General features: G+C 45.9%; 1 protein-coding gene across 3 annotated transcripts in view; it reads right to left on the reverse strand.

Annotated features, from left to right (window-relative positions):
• Positions 1-16,793, reverse strand: part of mcu (mitochondrial calcium uniporter) — a 158,566-nt gene that overhangs the window by 12,500 nt on the left and 129,273 nt on the right. For 2 of the 3 annotated variants that reach the window (XM_043679129.1, XM_043679130.1), the window contains exons 2-4: positions 13,337-13,409; positions 3,330-3,500; positions 173-277 (exon numbers count right to left, since the gene is read on the reverse strand). In XM_043679129.1, the coding sequence (XP_043535064.1) occupies positions 173-277; positions 3,330-3,500; positions 13,337-13,409 (349 nt within the window). The remainder of the gene's footprint in view (positions 1-172; positions 278-3,329; positions 3,501-13,336; positions 13,410-16,793) is intronic. The other variant, XM_043679131.1, reaches the window with a different exon arrangement.

Consider the following 16,793-nt stretch of genomic DNA (forward strand, 5'->3'; position numbering starts at 1 on the left):
TCACAGGGGGTGGGTTCAGAGCAGCAGGGCGATCAGATGTGGGGGAGGAATGAGAGAGAGAGAGACTGCATCTGAGGACATGAATTACATGGAGCAGGAAGGAACTCTGCAGGAAGAGCTCGAGGGGGATCGGGCATTCAGCTGCTGGGTGTATTGGAATCAAAGACCTTACCTTGCTTTGGTGGCTGTACATGGTGTGTCACATCATTTATCACCAAGTTGAAGTCAGAAAGAAGCAGGATGTCAATTCCTGTGGATGCAGCTATTCGAACTCCATCTAGAGGGAGGACCGACAGAGCCAGGGCCAGTCAGGTATCACGGCAACACAACAAGAACAGACAGGAGGACCCAGCAGCATCATTCCTTCCATCGGCAACACCCACCTCTCCATGAGACACAAGAACAGGAGTAGACCCTAGTTTTGAACACCTCCACCCTAGGGAAAAGACTTTTGCTATTCACCTTATCTATGCCCCTGATGCTCTTACAAACCTCGAAGTTTTATAAACATCAACCTCCTACACTCTAGTGAAATAACTCCCAGCCTATCCAACCTCTCCCTATGACTCAAACTTTCCATTCCCTGATAAATCTTTTCCACGCCCTCTCCAATTATATAACAACCTTCCTAAGCGGGGCAACCTGATCAGTATCCCAGGAGAGGCCTCACCAACATCCTGCGTTATAACAGGACTGATGTTACTAGGGTAAAGTGACCTGCGATTGTGGACACAGTGGCATGGTGCGTGCCAAGTTCAGCAGTGACCTGCCTGCTAATGCTATCAGGCACAGAATTCATGTACACATGAAGGATCTAAAGCACAGCTATATATAAAAATTGACAATAAATAGTTAAACTGCTACAAAAAAAAACATACTCCACCCACAGGTGCCTAACCACCCACTGCCCGTGCAGCTACAGCAGCGTTGAGATGTGAGAGTTAACCCCGCTCAATAATTTGGGCTTTATCACCCTTGGAGTCTCAAAGAGTGAAAGGCGGTCTGTTTGAAACATACAAGACTCTGAACAGACGTGACAGGGAAAACTCAGATTGATTCCACTGTGTTGGGAACATGAGGACAGTGTCTCGGGATTAAGCGCTTAATCGTTTCGGACTGAGACGAGGAGAAAGTCCTCTCACTCAGTGACGATAGTGTTGGGATTCTCTCCCCTAGGAGGGTTGTAAATGGTTTTTCTTTGATTCCCTGGTGGGATGTGGGTTTCACCTGTTCGGCGTACATTTACTGACTGTGCCCTCGAGAAGGTGGGGGTGAGGCAGTCTTGTACAAATCCTCACTGTGCTCAGCGACGGAGGTGCAGGATTGTGACCCATGGGGGTCGAGTGTGGGGCACTGGAAAAGCACAGCAGGTCAGGCAGCATCCGAGGAACAGCTGGATCCTGATGAAGGGCTTATGCCTGAAACATCGACTCTCCTGCTCCTCGGATGCCACCTGACCTGCTGTGCTTTTACAGCACCACACACTCAACTCAGCTCTCCAGCCTCTGCAATCCTCACTCTCTCCCAGTATATTGCAGGCTGAGACAGAGAGGGAAGTGAGGGATACGGGGGGAGGGGGGATGCTGAGTGAGTGAATGGTAGAGCTGGCTCATGGGGCAACACTCAGTCTCTTCCTGCTATGTTCAATGACGGAAACGTGCAGTATTTGGCTGTGCTACCTGATAGTAACTTCATGAGGAGGAGCTACAGATCTCACCTTTCGGAAGGCTGACACTGAGAATCTGGCTGGTTTTCAGCAGAATCCTCAGGGGATGACATTTTCGTGGTTATGTATCAAATGGAAAAATCAACATCAGTGACCTTACTACGCATTGAAGACTGAACAAGGGAGTTGACCGCACGCTGCTTGCTTCAAAACAAAAAATCCTAACTGTTTTGTGGCCTTGTCTGCCATGTTAATTTTCTTTTAGGAATTGTTTTTCTAGCATTTAGTCCCAGTTTCCCATTCAATGTTACCTCCTTCACAAACAAAACTGAGGGCAGCAGTCACACGGAAACACCATGTGGGGGCGGTGGTGTGGTGGTAAAGTCACTGGATTAATAAGCCAGAGTCCCAGAATAATTAACAAACTGGAAACATGGATTTAAATCCCACCTTGGGACAGGTGGTGAAATCTCAATTCAATAAAAACGAGGTGGAATTAAATTCTGGCCTAATGGTGACCATGGTCAATTGTTGAGGAAACCTATTTGGCTCACTAATGTGCTTGAGAGAAGGAAATGACCTATTAGAATTAGAATTCCTACAGAGTAGAACAGGGCCTTCAGCCCGACCATCCAAAGAGTATCCCAACCAGACCCATTCCCCTACCCTATATTAACCTCTGACTAATATACCTAATACCATGGACAATTTAGCATGGCCAATTCACCTGGCCTGCACATCTTTGGTCTGTGGGAGGAAACCGGAGCACCCGGAGGAAACCCACACAGACACGGGGAGAGTGTGCAAACTCCACACAGACAGTCACCTGAGGCGGGAATTGAACCCAGGTCTCTGGCACTGTGAGGCAGCAGTGCTAACCAATGAGACATCTTGCCACCCCATGGTCTTGTGACCTTGAGGGCCACAAGAAATGCTAAGTAGTAACAAAAGGAACCTAAATCTTTGAGAACGTTGGAGTTTAATCCCGACGCCTATTCCATAAAACTGCAAACTATCAACTAGATGTTGCCTTCACTATGGAACTAATTTATCCTTGCAACCTTTAATGCTTAATCTTGAAATTTAGATTCAACCTTGGGTAAAGGTAATCAGAGGAAAGGTGTTCCCGATGCCTGGAGGAGTCCCAAAACCGGGGCAATAGCCTAAGGAGAGAGGGGTAGGCCATTTGCTGTTTCGGACTGAGATTTGGAGAAATTTTTTCACCTGTAGAGTGGTGAGCCTGTGGAAATCACTTTCTGGATTAGAGTGGTGAATCCAGAATCTGGTTTCCAGCATCTGCAGTCATTGTTTTTACCCTGTGGAAATCTCTGCCACAACAGGCAGTTGAGGCCAAAATGTTGCATTTTTTCAAGGAGAAGGTGTTAGACAGAGTTCTCAGGGCTTAAGGGATCAATGGGTATGGGGAGAAAGTGGGAACAGGTACTGAGTTCGATGATCAGCCATGATCATATTGAATGGCTGAGCAGAGTTGAAGGGACGAATGGCCTACTCCTGCTTTCTATGCCTTTAAGGATTAGACTTTGAAAACAGTGTGAAGGAAGTTTCGAGTTCAAACCTGACATGAGCAAAGGTGCAAGAACACGTTACTCCACAACAGTCTCCGCCACTGTATTAAAGCAGAGTGCCAATCCGGATGGAATACCTGGAGTGTAGATAGCCACTCGGTCAATGCCCTTATCCTCTGCTTGCAGTTGCTTTAGGAAAACGCCCACGGAGTCGGAGATGGGCCGAAGTGTGAACTGGCAACGCTCTCGCCGAGATGGCAGGGTCACGGAGAGGACGGGTAAACCATTCTGGTAAACAACACTTACATCTGTGCACAGAGATAGAGAGGGGGAGAGAGTGAGAAGACCATTGGTGAGAATTCAGTTAGTCAGGGCGAGATTGTACAAAGACACAATTTAACGTCAATGATCTCACTGATCCCTCCTTGATGTCTGTATAATCTCCTTCATAGAATCCCTACAGTGTGGAAGCAGGCCATTCAGCCCACTGTGTCTGCACCGACCCACCCAGGATCAACCCCCTACCCTATGCATTTCCCATGGCCAATCCATCCTAACCTGCACATTCCTGGGGACTATGGGACAATTTAGCATGGCCAATCCACTCTAATCTGTACATCTATGGACTGTGGGAGGAAACCAGAGCACCCAGAGGACATGCAGGCACGGGGAGAAGGTACAAACTGCACACAGAGTCACCTGAGAGTGGAATCGAACCTGGGTCCCTGGTACCATGGGGCAGCAGTGCTAACCACTGAGTCACCATGCTGTTCATTACCAGAGCTCCTCTTAATACGGGCAGATAATGGCCTAGTGGTATTACAGCTAGACTATTAATCCAGAAATCTTGGTATTGATCTGGGGACCTGGGTTCAAATCCTGCCCATGGCAGATGGTGGAGTTTGAATTCAAATAACAATCTAGAATTCTAAACTTGGACTATGTGTCAATTGTCAGGGAAAAGCCATCACTAATGTCCTTACCTTGACTGGCCTACATTTGACTCCAAGCCCACAGCAATGTGGTTGACTATTAACTGTCCTCTGGGGAGTTAACTCTTTACAGTTGGTAATAAATGTCGAGTGTGTGGTGCTGAAAAAGCACAGCAGGTCAGGCAGCATTCGAGAAGCAGGAACATTGGCATTCATCAGGAAGGACTCTTGCCCGAAACCTCGATTCTCCTGCTCCTTGGATGCTATCTGACCTGCTGTGCTTTTCCAGCACCACACTCTCGACTCTGATCACCAGCATCTGCAGTCCTCACTATCACCTAGTTGGTAATAAATGCTGACCTAGCCAGTGATGCCCAAATCCCATGTAATGGATTTTAAAAATCTCTTTTTGTTCCCTAAATCCTGGCCCTTTGTACATCCCAGATTTTAAAAGCTTCAGCAATTGGCAGATGTGCTCAACAATTCCCTCATTAAACCCTTTCATCTCCCTCAAAATCTCCTGAAAATCCAGGTCTTGGGCCAAGTTTTTGCTCATCCCTCAACTACAGGACATCAGGTGTGCTATATCAATGCAAGATTTTGTTGTTGAGACCTCAAAAGAGCAGAAGTAATTGGAGCAGGCCATTCAGCTCCTCGATCGCAACTATCTCTTTGATGCTTGTGGGATCTGACCGTATGTTTTTGACATCAAACGCCCATCACAAACCTGCTGCAATGATTTATTTCAGACTATCGCAGGTTCTATTGAAAGGTTAGAGTCCGACTTGAAAGCAACAGGGGAAGAACAGCATCATTTTAACAGCTGCTGGCCATTCAGACCCCCGAGCCTTGTATTCCACACTTACTGACATAAAAGCTGACACCCCAAAAGCTTTTTTGATCATTTTCTGTTAAAATGGTTCAGTTTGGTACAATGTTCATTGTTACAGAAACAGGTCAGAGGATGGGAATTCTACAACGAGTAACTCACCTCCTGACTCCCCAAGGCCAGCCCAAGTGTGATGAAACACCCCTCACTTGCCTGGATGGGGGCAGCTCCAACAACACTCAAGAAGCTTGACACCATCCAGGACAAAGCAGCCCTCGCTTGAATGGCACCACGTCCACAAACAATCACTCCCTCCACCACCAACGCTCAGTAGCAACAGTGTGTACCATCTACAAGATGCACTGCTGAAATTCACTCAAGCTTGTCCAATAGCACCTTCTAAACTCACAAGCTCTACCATCTAGAAAGACAAGGTCAGCAGGTATATGGGAACACCACCAACCGTACTCCTCTGAGCCATTCACCATCCGGACTTGGAAATATACTGCCATTCCCTTCTTGAAGTCTGGATCTCCCTCCCTAAGAGTATACGTACAGCACATGGACTGCAGCGGTTCAAGAAGGCAGCTCACCCCCACCTTCTCCAAGGAAATTAGGGACAGGTAAGAAATGCTGGCCCAACCAGCAATGTCACAGCCCATGAGTGGTTCAAACAAAAGGGCTCAGAGTTGTTTCAGGTTCCACAGTAGCTTTCTGCCAGAGAAACACTTCACCAGCTGTTGACAGAAACCAGGTCTAGTTTGACATAAATATTACAACAATGTTTGTAATAAATGCCAGATACTGTGATTAAATAAGTTGAGATATGAGCAGGGCTATAAACGTAAGGAGCACTTCATGCTGTCTGGTCAAGCGGGATTGATAGATTTCTGGGTCCCTGAACTTGGCAGTGAATCTCATCAGCTGAAGCAGTAAAATGACTAACGTCTGTCTACTCCTCCTCAATGTAGACTTGGTCAACAGATGGGAGAGAACCCTGGGATTGACAGCACACCTCATTCCTCCTCACAATTATGTGCATTTATATAGCACCTTCAACATGGTTCAAACCATTCAGGGTGCCTCACAGGAGCACCATGGGACAAGCGAGTCAAGGAGGAGACACCTGATGGCCAACCACTTGGCCAGAGAGGTAGGTTAAAGCAGGAGGGTGAAGTGGAGAGGTTTAACCAAGGGAGATCTTGAGCTGGGGCTCAGGGAACTGAAGGCACAGCCACTGATGGCAATGTGATGGAAGCAAGGGATTTGCAAATCTCAGACTGCAGGACAGCAACGGTCTCAGAGGGTTGTGGGAGCTGGAGGAGAGTGTAGGCATGTTACCCACCAGCAGCCATTGCATTAAGGTGAGTATAGCTTGATATGGTGTTCAGGGATGGAACCTTTGCTTCATTGAGCGACTGGAGGAGAGAAAAGACTGTTTCCAAAACTCTGGGTTCACTAAAACCCAAAACAGAGCAAAAACAGGTCAGTAGCAAGAACCAGGAGAAATTGAAACAATGCTGGTCAAATTCCTGAACAGTAAATTTGAACAAACTCAAGTTGAAATCTATTATTTTGCTGAAGCTGACAATATATCCTCAATCCCCACAGTGCATTGACATTTTCAGATTTGGAAAGATTGGCAGAATCATTTGGTTTTGAATTCGGACAAAAGGACAATCCCAATTTCAAGCATCAATATCAGCCTGAGATTCAGATTTTAGAAGCAACTGGACATTAATATCTCACCCGCCTGAGAGACTATGTTTTGAAGGGCAAGTGCATCTGTAAAATACCTGTCTGTAATTGAACCCTCCCACCAGTAGAGGAGCTCAAACTACCATTGGCAGGACAGTGACAAGAGAAGTTGTTGCTCCAGTTTCCATTATTTTGGTGCACCCAAATTCATCACGCATTTATCAAAGGAAAGGACAGAATGGATGCTGTTCAAGTGGGGACCAAATATAGAATCCCTTCAGTGCAGAAAGAGGCTATTCAGCCCATCAAGTCCACCCTGACTCTCTGAAGAGCACCCCACCCAGACCCAGACCCAACCTTATCCCTATAACCTTGCACTTCCAATAGCTAACCCACCTAGCCTGCATGTCCCTGGACGTAATGGACAATTTCCCATGGTCAATCCATCCAACCTGCACATCTTTGGACTGTGGGAGGAAACCGGAGCACCTGGAGGAAACCCGCACAGACATGGCGAGAATGTGCAAACTCCACATAGCGCCAGGGATCCGGATTTGATTCCAACTTCGGGTGACTGTCTGTGAGGCAGCATTGCTAACCACTGAGCCACCATGCTGCCTGAACATACCTGCTCACCTTGGTCCAATTATCTACAAACTCTACTGAGCACTTTACCCTTCATGTGAACTCCATTGCTGAAGGTTATAGAACATAGAACATTACAGCGCAGTACAGGCCCTTCAGCCCTCGATCTTGCGCCGCCCTGTCATACTAATCTGAAGCCCATCCCACCTACACTATTCCATGTTCGTCCATTTGCCTGTCCAATGATGACTTAAGTGCACTTAAACTTGGCAAATCTACTACCGTTTCAGGCAAAGCATTCCATACCCTTACTACTCTACTACTCTCTGAGTAAAGACATTATGCACTCTCTCACAATGAGTGCAATGCCATGGGAGGTGGGTTAGAGGCAGGAAAAGGAGTGTATGACCTGCCCTTATAAACAACCTTTTATGACCGCAGAGTCACCCACAAAGTCGATTGCAGCCACTTTAAGGGCATTTGATGTTGGCCCCTGTTCCAATGTTGGACATGCAGCAGCCATCTTACGCACAGCAAGATCTCACAGACAGTAACGTGAAAAGCAACAGCTGATTCTGGATGTAAGTTTGCTCACTGAGCTGGAAGGTTCGTTATCAGACGTTTCGTCACCACACTAGGTAACATCTTCAGTGAGCCTCTGGATGAAGCACTGGTGGTGTAGCCCACTTTATATTTGTTTGTTTGGGTTGCCTTGAGTTGGTGATGTCATTTCCTTTTCTTTTTCTCAGGGGGTAGTAAATGGGATCCAAGTCAGTGTGTTTGTTGAAGTCAGTGAGAGTTCTGGTTGGAGTGTGATGCTTCGAGGAATTCTTGTGTGTGTCTCTGTTTGGCTTGTCCTAGGATGGATGTGTTGTCCCAGTTGAAGTGGTGTCCTTCCTCATCCATATGTAGCCTGACCTGCTGCGCTTTTCCAGCAACACATTTTCAGCTTCCTCATCCATATGTAAGATACTAGTGAGAGAGGGTCATGTCTTTCTGTGGCTATTTGGTCTCCTTTGACATAACAACCCTGTTTATATCCATCAACATCATCCTGGCCAAGAAAACACTGACTACACTATTAAAAGAACCAAAGGCACATACACCAAACACCACTAACTTCATCAGCAAGGACAATGTCATCAAGCTAGTGGACCTATGCCTTACTACCCACTTCACCCTCAACAACAAAACCTACAGACAAACCAATGGAACACCCATGGGATCTCCGATATCAGGGTTCTTATTAGAGGCAGTAATGCAGAGACTTGAACAAATAGCTCTGCTAACCATCCAACCTAAACTTTGGGTCTGTTATGTGGATGACAACTTTGCCATCACTAAACAAAACAAATTACAGGAAACCATCAAGACCATGAATAATACCCTTATTGGCAGAAAATTCACTAACGAGGAGGAAAACAACAACAAACTGCCATTCCTAGATGTCATGGCAGAGCAAACAGCCAATGGGGAACTTCAAACCAGCGTCTACAGGAAAACAACAAATACAGACCAAATACTGAACCACAGAAACAATTCATCCCAACATCCACAAAACAAGCTGCATCAGAACATTACTTCAATGAGGCAACACACACACTGCAGCACAGAGGAACTTTCTGGGCGGCACGGTGGCACAGTGGTTAGCACTGCTGTCTCACAGCGCCAGAGACCCGGGTTCAATTCCCGACTCAGGCGACTGTCTGTGTGGAGTTTGCACATTCTCCGCGTGTCTGCGTGGGTTTCCTCCAGGTGCTCCGGTTTCCTCCCACAGACCAAAAACGTGCAGGTTAGGTGAATTGGCCATGCTAAATTGCCCGTAGTGTTAGGTAGGGGGGTAAATGTAGGGGAATGGGTGGGTTGCACTTCGGCGGGTCGGTGTAGACTGGTTAGGCCGAAGGGCCTGTTTCCACACTGTAAGTAATCTAATCTAATCTAATCTGTAAGTAATCTAATCTAATCTTTGCAGAGCAGAGGAAAATCACCTATACCATGTATTCAAAAAGAACGGGTACCCAATGTACACAGTCCGCCGATTTCTGAGCAACAAACCCAAACAAGCTGACAAAACACGCCCAGAAACCCTAGCCACTCTCCCCTATATCAAAGACATCTTGGAAATGACTGCCAGACTACTCAGACCTTTTGGCATCATGGTAGCCCACAAACCCACGAACACACTAAAACAGCAGCTAATGAACTTGAAAGACCCTACACAGGCAACAAGCAAAACTAATGATTTACAAAATACCTTGCAAGAACTATAACAAACAGGCAGAAAACTAGCCACTAGGATACATGAACATCAACTAGCCACAAAAAGACACTACCTTCTCTCACTAGTATCCTTACATGCGGGTGAGGAAGGACACCACTTTGACAGGGACAATACATCCATCCTAGGACAAGCCAAACAGAGACACGCACGAGAATTCCTAGAAGCATGGCATTCCAACGGGAACTATATCAACAAAAATATTGACTTGGATCCCATTTACCACCCCCGAGAAAAAGAATGGGAAATGACGTCACCACAGGAACTTACATCACCAACCCAAGGAAACCCAAATACAAACCGCAAGTGGGCTACACCACCAGTGCTTCATGGTGATGAAATGTCTGGAAAAAAAAATCGTCCAGCTCAGCGTGCAAACCTACATCCAGAACCTCAACCTGAGCTACAAATCTTCTCAAAACTCGCTAGCAACAGCTGATTCATGCCAAGTGGTTGTTGGAGAAACATCTGACAGGAGGCCCGAGAGAACATCCCCTGCTGTTTCCAAAAAGTGAGCCCAGGGGTCTTTTTGGCCGATCTGTGGGGAAAGATGGCATCATTTAGCATCTCATCCAAAACAGTGACAGAGCAGCGCTCCTTCAGTACTCGGCCTAGACCTTGATTCCATAATCTTCCATAAATGTAATGAATTGAGGGAGCTACAGAGGTAGGGCCGGAGAATGGAGTAGTTGAATAACTCTTTCAGGAACTGGTACAGACACAGTGGGACAAATGGCGTCCTTCTGTACTGTCTAATTCCATGCTTCTCACTCAGAGGAATATGCTCCTTTCAGATTTCTATATAAACAGAAAAAGAGTACAGGCCTGTGATTCTACAATACTGGGTCCCTGTGAGTACGCTGCAGGAGAGGAGGGGAGTGATGGGAAGCTACCAGGAAAATAGTCTGCGATAAATTAGGGAAGTCATCAATTGCCTGACTCTCGGACCAGGTACAAATCAGAAGAGTCACAAAGGCTGGTGCTGAAGTACATTAATCATTGTTCCACTGAGTTCTCAGTTCAGACAGATCCCTGACAGCAACAGCAAGTGAAATATTGGAATAATTCAGTCAAGACCTTGGGCAGACAGGAAATTTCTTTAGGCTGCAACGGAGCGACTTCCCCAAGTAACAGTCTGAACAGTGCCTTCAGTGGTTAAAGGTACAAGGAGGAGAGCTGTCAAATCATGATCAAAGGGCTCACTGAGTGTCCCCAAGTTCCCAGGAGAGATTATGGGAAGGACTCAAGAGGACAAGCTTGGTGGCAGAATGATAAAGAGTCAGACTGGAGGGGCTGAATGGCCTCATCCTGTCCCCACGGACACAACCCAAGCCAGAACTCACTCAGGAGCGTCAGTGTCTGATGGGAACAGCGTGGGATTAAATGACTTGGGGGGGAACAAATGCAGGCCTGACTGAGCCGAACAGGACAGGGATCACAATCAACCCGTTGTAGGCCTTGGGCCTCCACACCCCTCCAACATCCACCAGCCCTAGGACTCTCCGAGAAACATGTATCCCTCTTTCTCTAGCTTCCGCATCCCTTACTCCTGTACTTTAAACAACCAATGGCCAAGCCTTCAGCCATAAATGCCCCAAGCTCTGGGACATGCTCGGTAACCCTTTCTACTTCACACTCCCCCACCAAGACTGTGTGAAATGTATCTTTGTATGTACCTTCATCCGAGTTTTGAGTTTGATTACACTCCACTAAAACACTTTGAGGTGTTTGGCAGTATTAAAGCTGCAGCATAAATACAAGTGGTTGCTACCAGATGATCATTCAATTGTGGCTCAGTGGGCAGCACTCTAACCTCTGAGTCACAGGGTTCCAGGTTCAAGTCTCATGCTAGAACTTGAGGGAAAACATCTACGCTGATACTGCAGGAAGTCCCACACTGTCAGACGCACATGAGAAATTAAAATCAAGCCCTTTCCACACCATCAGGTGGAACTAAAAGATCTCAGTGATATTACGTGCCAGAAGACATTATTCATTGATAAGTCAGCTATTTTGAAGAGAGAGGCTGAACAGGCTGGGGCTATTTTCCCTGGAGCATCGGAGGCTGAGGGTTGACCTTATAGAGGTTTACAAAATTATGAGGGGCAGTGCTGGCAGGTGGGACTAGATTGGGTTGGGATATCTGGTCAGCATGGACGGGTTGGACCAATGCTGTACATCTCTATGAATCTATGATTTGTTTTGGTTTTAACGCAGCAATTTCTCCTTGAAACTCAAGCACGCAATGCTTTGACAATAAAACAAGTTTATTACATAGGAAATGATGATAAAATAGAATAAAACAAACTATTGACTTATAATTCACAAAGATTTTTAAAACACATGGTAAAAGTATGTTAAAAATTTATTCATGAGAGGTGAGTGTTGCTGATTGGGCCAACATTTATTGTGCACCCCTAGTTGCCCTCGAGAAATTGGTAATGAGCTGTCTTTTTGAACCACTGCAATCCATTAATCCCCAAGTATAACTACATCATAATTATAATCCCAATTATAATCCCATCATTCCCAAAACACACTGTTATAAATTGAAAATAAATGAAACAGCATTAGCATGAGACCCAAAACCCTAGGTATATTACTCAATGCACAATTTTATACTTACATAACACTTATTCCAGAGTCCCTGTATGTTATGTTTTTAAGTAGGTTTAAGTCACTTGTGACTTCAACGTGTGGATTAGAATTCCAATTTTTTCCTGGATATATCACACACTGGCTTAAATGTACTCAGCTTTAAGTAAGCCATTCAGGGCTTTATTCCAACACATCTGGTCCATGACTAACACTAGTTCTTCACTCTAAGATAGGCTGGCTCACTATATAATCCGTCCCTTCTCAGAAGCTCTGCTCTATTCTGCCATCCTTTCCAAGATCTTTAGGAGGTCTGGCCTACTTAAAGTCAAAAGTGAAACTCAAAGTCTCTCTCAGCGATGGGCATTTCCTTATGATTAAAAACAAACAACTCCCCAAAGTCAAGAAATGTGGCGCTGGAAAAGCACAGCAGGTCAGGCAGCATCCGAGGAGCAGGAGAGTTGAGGTTTAAGGCATAAGTGCTTTATCAAGGGTCAATGCCTGAAACATCGGCTCTCCTGTTCCTCGGATGCTGCCTGACCAGCTGTGGGGCTTTTCCAGCACCACACTTGTTAACTCTGATCTCCAGCATGTGCAGTCCTCACTTTCTCCTCGTCGTACTGACTCCCCAAAGTGTCCAACAAACCCTTGAGGCCCCAGTATTTCACATGTTGGTCACAAAACCATCTAAATAAACAAAGAAGTCCATCAATATTGCACAAAACCCATTCACTCAGGGCTCAAAAACCTATTTTTAAACAGAAATTACCATGACAACAGAAATACTTACAAGTTACTTATTAACTTCAAACACACAGAAAACCCAATTCATAACAAACAACATTAAAAATGAACACATAAACCCCATAGTTTATATGACAGTAATCTCTCGAAAAGGAGAATTGGACCAATATTTATCCCTCAACCACTATCAGAGAAAATGATGATCTGGTCTTTGTCACATTATCATCTCTGGGATCTTGCTGTGTACAAGTTGATTGTCTTTCAATGGCCATAAAGTGGCTAGAGACATCTGGCAGTCTTGAACATTATACATTATACTTCTACTTTAATAGAAGTGCAGGTTTTTCTCTATTTTCTGAACTGCTCATTGCTAAAGCATCATCTGTTCAGTCGAGCCCTTGACTGAATCATCGCAGCAATCAAAGAGGCTTTTTGAGAAACAAAAACATAGTTGAGCCCCCGATTGGGTTTTGTGTTACTCACCGTTAGAGGTCACTAAGCTACTGGAGCAGAAAAATACTCTCTGATTGCGCCATACTGGGAATCTCTGGCATACCTGAAAAGCAAGAGCAGGGGGCGATTTAAGTGAGATTAGGATGATATACAAAATACTGTACAACAGCATGACTCTCAACAGGCACAGCTCTGAGCATCACGAGACCCCCTCAGTGAAGTAACAATCGACTCTTGCAACTTTCAGTCCTGGTGACACAGACAGAACCCGAGGGAGATACGAGATGGAGCTGCTACATGAGTAGACAGCGCTCTCATACTGTGAGCAGTTTAAACATCGAGATACATGACAGGGCTCCCAACTCTCCGATTCTGGACTCTAGTCGCAGAATGCCAAGTCCAAAATCATCTGAAACTTAAACCCATGATCTTTACTGGCTGGCTCCGTGGCTAGCACTGCTGCCTCACAGCACCAAGGACCCAGGTTCGATTCCACCCTCAGGTGACTGTCTGTGTGGAGTTTGCATGTTCTCCCTGTGTCTGTGTGGGTTTGCTCTGGGTGCTCCAGTTTCCTGCCACAGTCCAAAGATGTGCCGGTTAGATGGATTGGCCGTGGGAAATTGTCCGTAGTATCCAGGGTTGTGCAGGTTAGGTGCATTAGCCAGGAAAGATATGGAGTAACGGTATATGGGTCTGGGTGGGGGGGTGGGGATGCTCTTCTGAGGGTTGGTGTGGACTCGATGGAGTGAATGGCCTCTTTCCAAACTGCAGGGATTCTACGATTGCTCAGAAGCATGAGGTTCAGGAACATAGGAAGTAGGATTAGGTCCCTCAACTTTGGTAAGACTGTGGCTGAACTGCTCGCGGCCTAAGCTGCACTTTGCTCTCTGTTCCCCGAAACCCCTTGAGTCAATTGTCAATCAAAATTTTAACTGAGCCTCAACTCTGTTCAACGATCCAGCCTCGAATGCTCTCGGGGTTGGAGAATTGCAAAGACCAATGACTCTTTGAGAGAAGAAAGTGATCAGAAAAGAACTACTGAATCATTACAGCCATTCTACCCATCAAGCCCGTGCTGTCTTAAACGGAAGAGCCTTTGTTTCCCTGGATTTAGACCCGTTTGCCTGGAGATACACGGTCTCAGTATTCACCCTATCGACACCCGTCATTGTTAAATGTCTCGACTAGATCACAAGTGAGAAGGTGACGGGACGCTCAGGATGAAGCAGTTTGAAAAGATACAAGCAAAGTCACGCCACAAGCTGTTCTGCACCAGGCGAAGTAACTTGAGCAGTTAAAACTTTCTTGGCTGCAGTGAGGAAAGGCCCAGCTCAAATCATCCTCAGCCATTATTCCTTCAAACATCGTTAAGCTGCTTGGAACATTGCTGAACCTGCACATTGATCAGCAGCACACTGTAGCGAGCGGCTGAGTAAGTGTGTGGGGTTAATGAGCCCACTATAAAATATAAATCAAGAGATTCACATAATGGCTGCGAATACAGAAGGCACTGCACAATTTGGAAATCCGACGCGTGACAATGACAAAACTTCCCGACGTTAACGAGAATCAGCCATTTGGTCCTACAGATCTTGAGAAGTGCTGACAAAAGATTTTTGTTTTGCCTTTAGCAGGACAATTCAGAAGATACACCAAAAGTTTCCCAATCACTGAATAATCCGGAGTGTGTACAGTCAACGTCGGATGATTCACAGCATGGTGCAATTGAGTGTATTGCCACTTAATGTTTATTGATATACAGGGCCCTGATTTTTATAGATATTAAGAACATACTGCGTCTTTTTAAACTCAATGGAATAAACTTGCTTGTTTCTCAGCAAAGCCTTGATCAACCTTCTTGGTATAAATTTTTAACAAAGTCTGGCAGTTAACTGTCAATCATCAGCAGTGGACACTGTCTCTGGCAACACCCCCACCAGAATTCACTTGCACCAATCAGCACACTCCTCTATGAATATAAATGCTGTTTTCCTTTACTTTGGTATTTCCTGCAAATCGTTCTAATGAGTGCAAGATGCAATGTCCCACCAAAGTTCACCTTTTGCATCAATACTTAAAAAGACCAGTCACCCACTACTAGTCTGGTAAGAAAGTAACATTCACTTGGGACCTGGCCTATTACTGCAGAATAACACTACAGAGTCACTCCACTGCCAACATTCTCACCTGTTGATCAGAAGGCGGGTGATTTAATTCCCACTTCCAGAACTAAGAACACACAAAAAGCTGACAACCCAGATCAGTGCAAAGGCATCAGTGTGCCACAGAGTCAGTTGCCTCACGGCACCAGGGACCCGGGTTTGATTCCAGCCTTGGGCAAACTGTGTGGAGTTTGCACATTCTCCCCACGTCTGCGTGGGTTTCCTCCGGGTTTTCCTGTTTCCTCCCACAGTCCAAAGATGTGCAGGTCAGGTGAATTGGTCATACTAAATTGCCCATATAGTGTTAGGTGCATTAGTCAGGGGTAAATATAGGGTGGGGGAATGGGTCTGGGTGGGTTACTCTTCAGAGGGTCGTTGTGGATTTGTTGGGCCAAAGAGCCTGCTACCATACTGTAGGGGACCTTATCTAATCTAAACACATGCATGCTGTAATATTGGGCTCCTGATGGATGTTAATCACCTCAAAATGTTAAGGTGATTCTACAGTTGTTGCTGAGCGTCTCCGGAATTCTCGATATTTATTTCAGACTTCTAGCAGCTGTGGGACAATGCTTTCGTATGTTTGCAAATGCGGGGGGGGTGGGGGAGCACGGAATGGGTGGGAGGGTGCTGGGAAGGTGAAGTGACTGAGATATATACATGAGGAGTAAATGGTAGGCACAGAAAACAAAATCACATCAAAATCAACCATGATGAGGCAGAGATAGGTACCACGGTTTCATCTTCAGGTATAGAGTGTAGCCAAAACAAACCCGAAAACCCAGCTTCAGAGAGGAATAACTGTGATGGTGGCAGGAATTGGAGGAAGGACCGCGGGCATGGGGGCGAGGGTAGTCTGGAACTTCCAACCTGCCAGGAACCAGCTGTCCTGCCATTACTGGCAGATGGTTTGAAAGTATTGCTGCTCCCTGGCACGTCGGAGGCTGAGGGATGACCTTATGGAGATTTATAAAATCATGAGGGGTACGGATAGGGTAAATAGACAAGGTCTTTTCCCTGGGGTCGGGGAGTCCAGAACTCGAGGGCATAGGTTTATGGTGAGAGGGGAAAGATTTAGAAAAGGGATCTTAGGGGCAACTCTTTCCACACAAAGGATGGTGTTTGCATGGAATGAGCTGCCAGAGGAAGTAAGAGGCGGGTGCAATTATATCATTTATAGAGTCAGAGTCATAGAGATGTACAGCATGGAAACAGACCTTTCGGTCCAACCCATCCATGCTGACCAGATATCCCAACCCAATCTCGTCCCACCGGCCTGCACCCGGCCCCTATCCCTCCAAAACCTTCCTATTCATATACCCATC

Source organism: Chiloscyllium plagiosum, chromosome 38 (genome assembly GCF_004010195.1).
Source record: "Chiloscyllium plagiosum isolate BGI_BamShark_2017 chromosome 38, ASM401019v2, whole genome shotgun sequence".
Lineage (NCBI taxonomy): Eukaryota > Metazoa > Chordata > Chondrichthyes > Orectolobiformes > Hemiscylliidae > Chiloscyllium > Chiloscyllium plagiosum.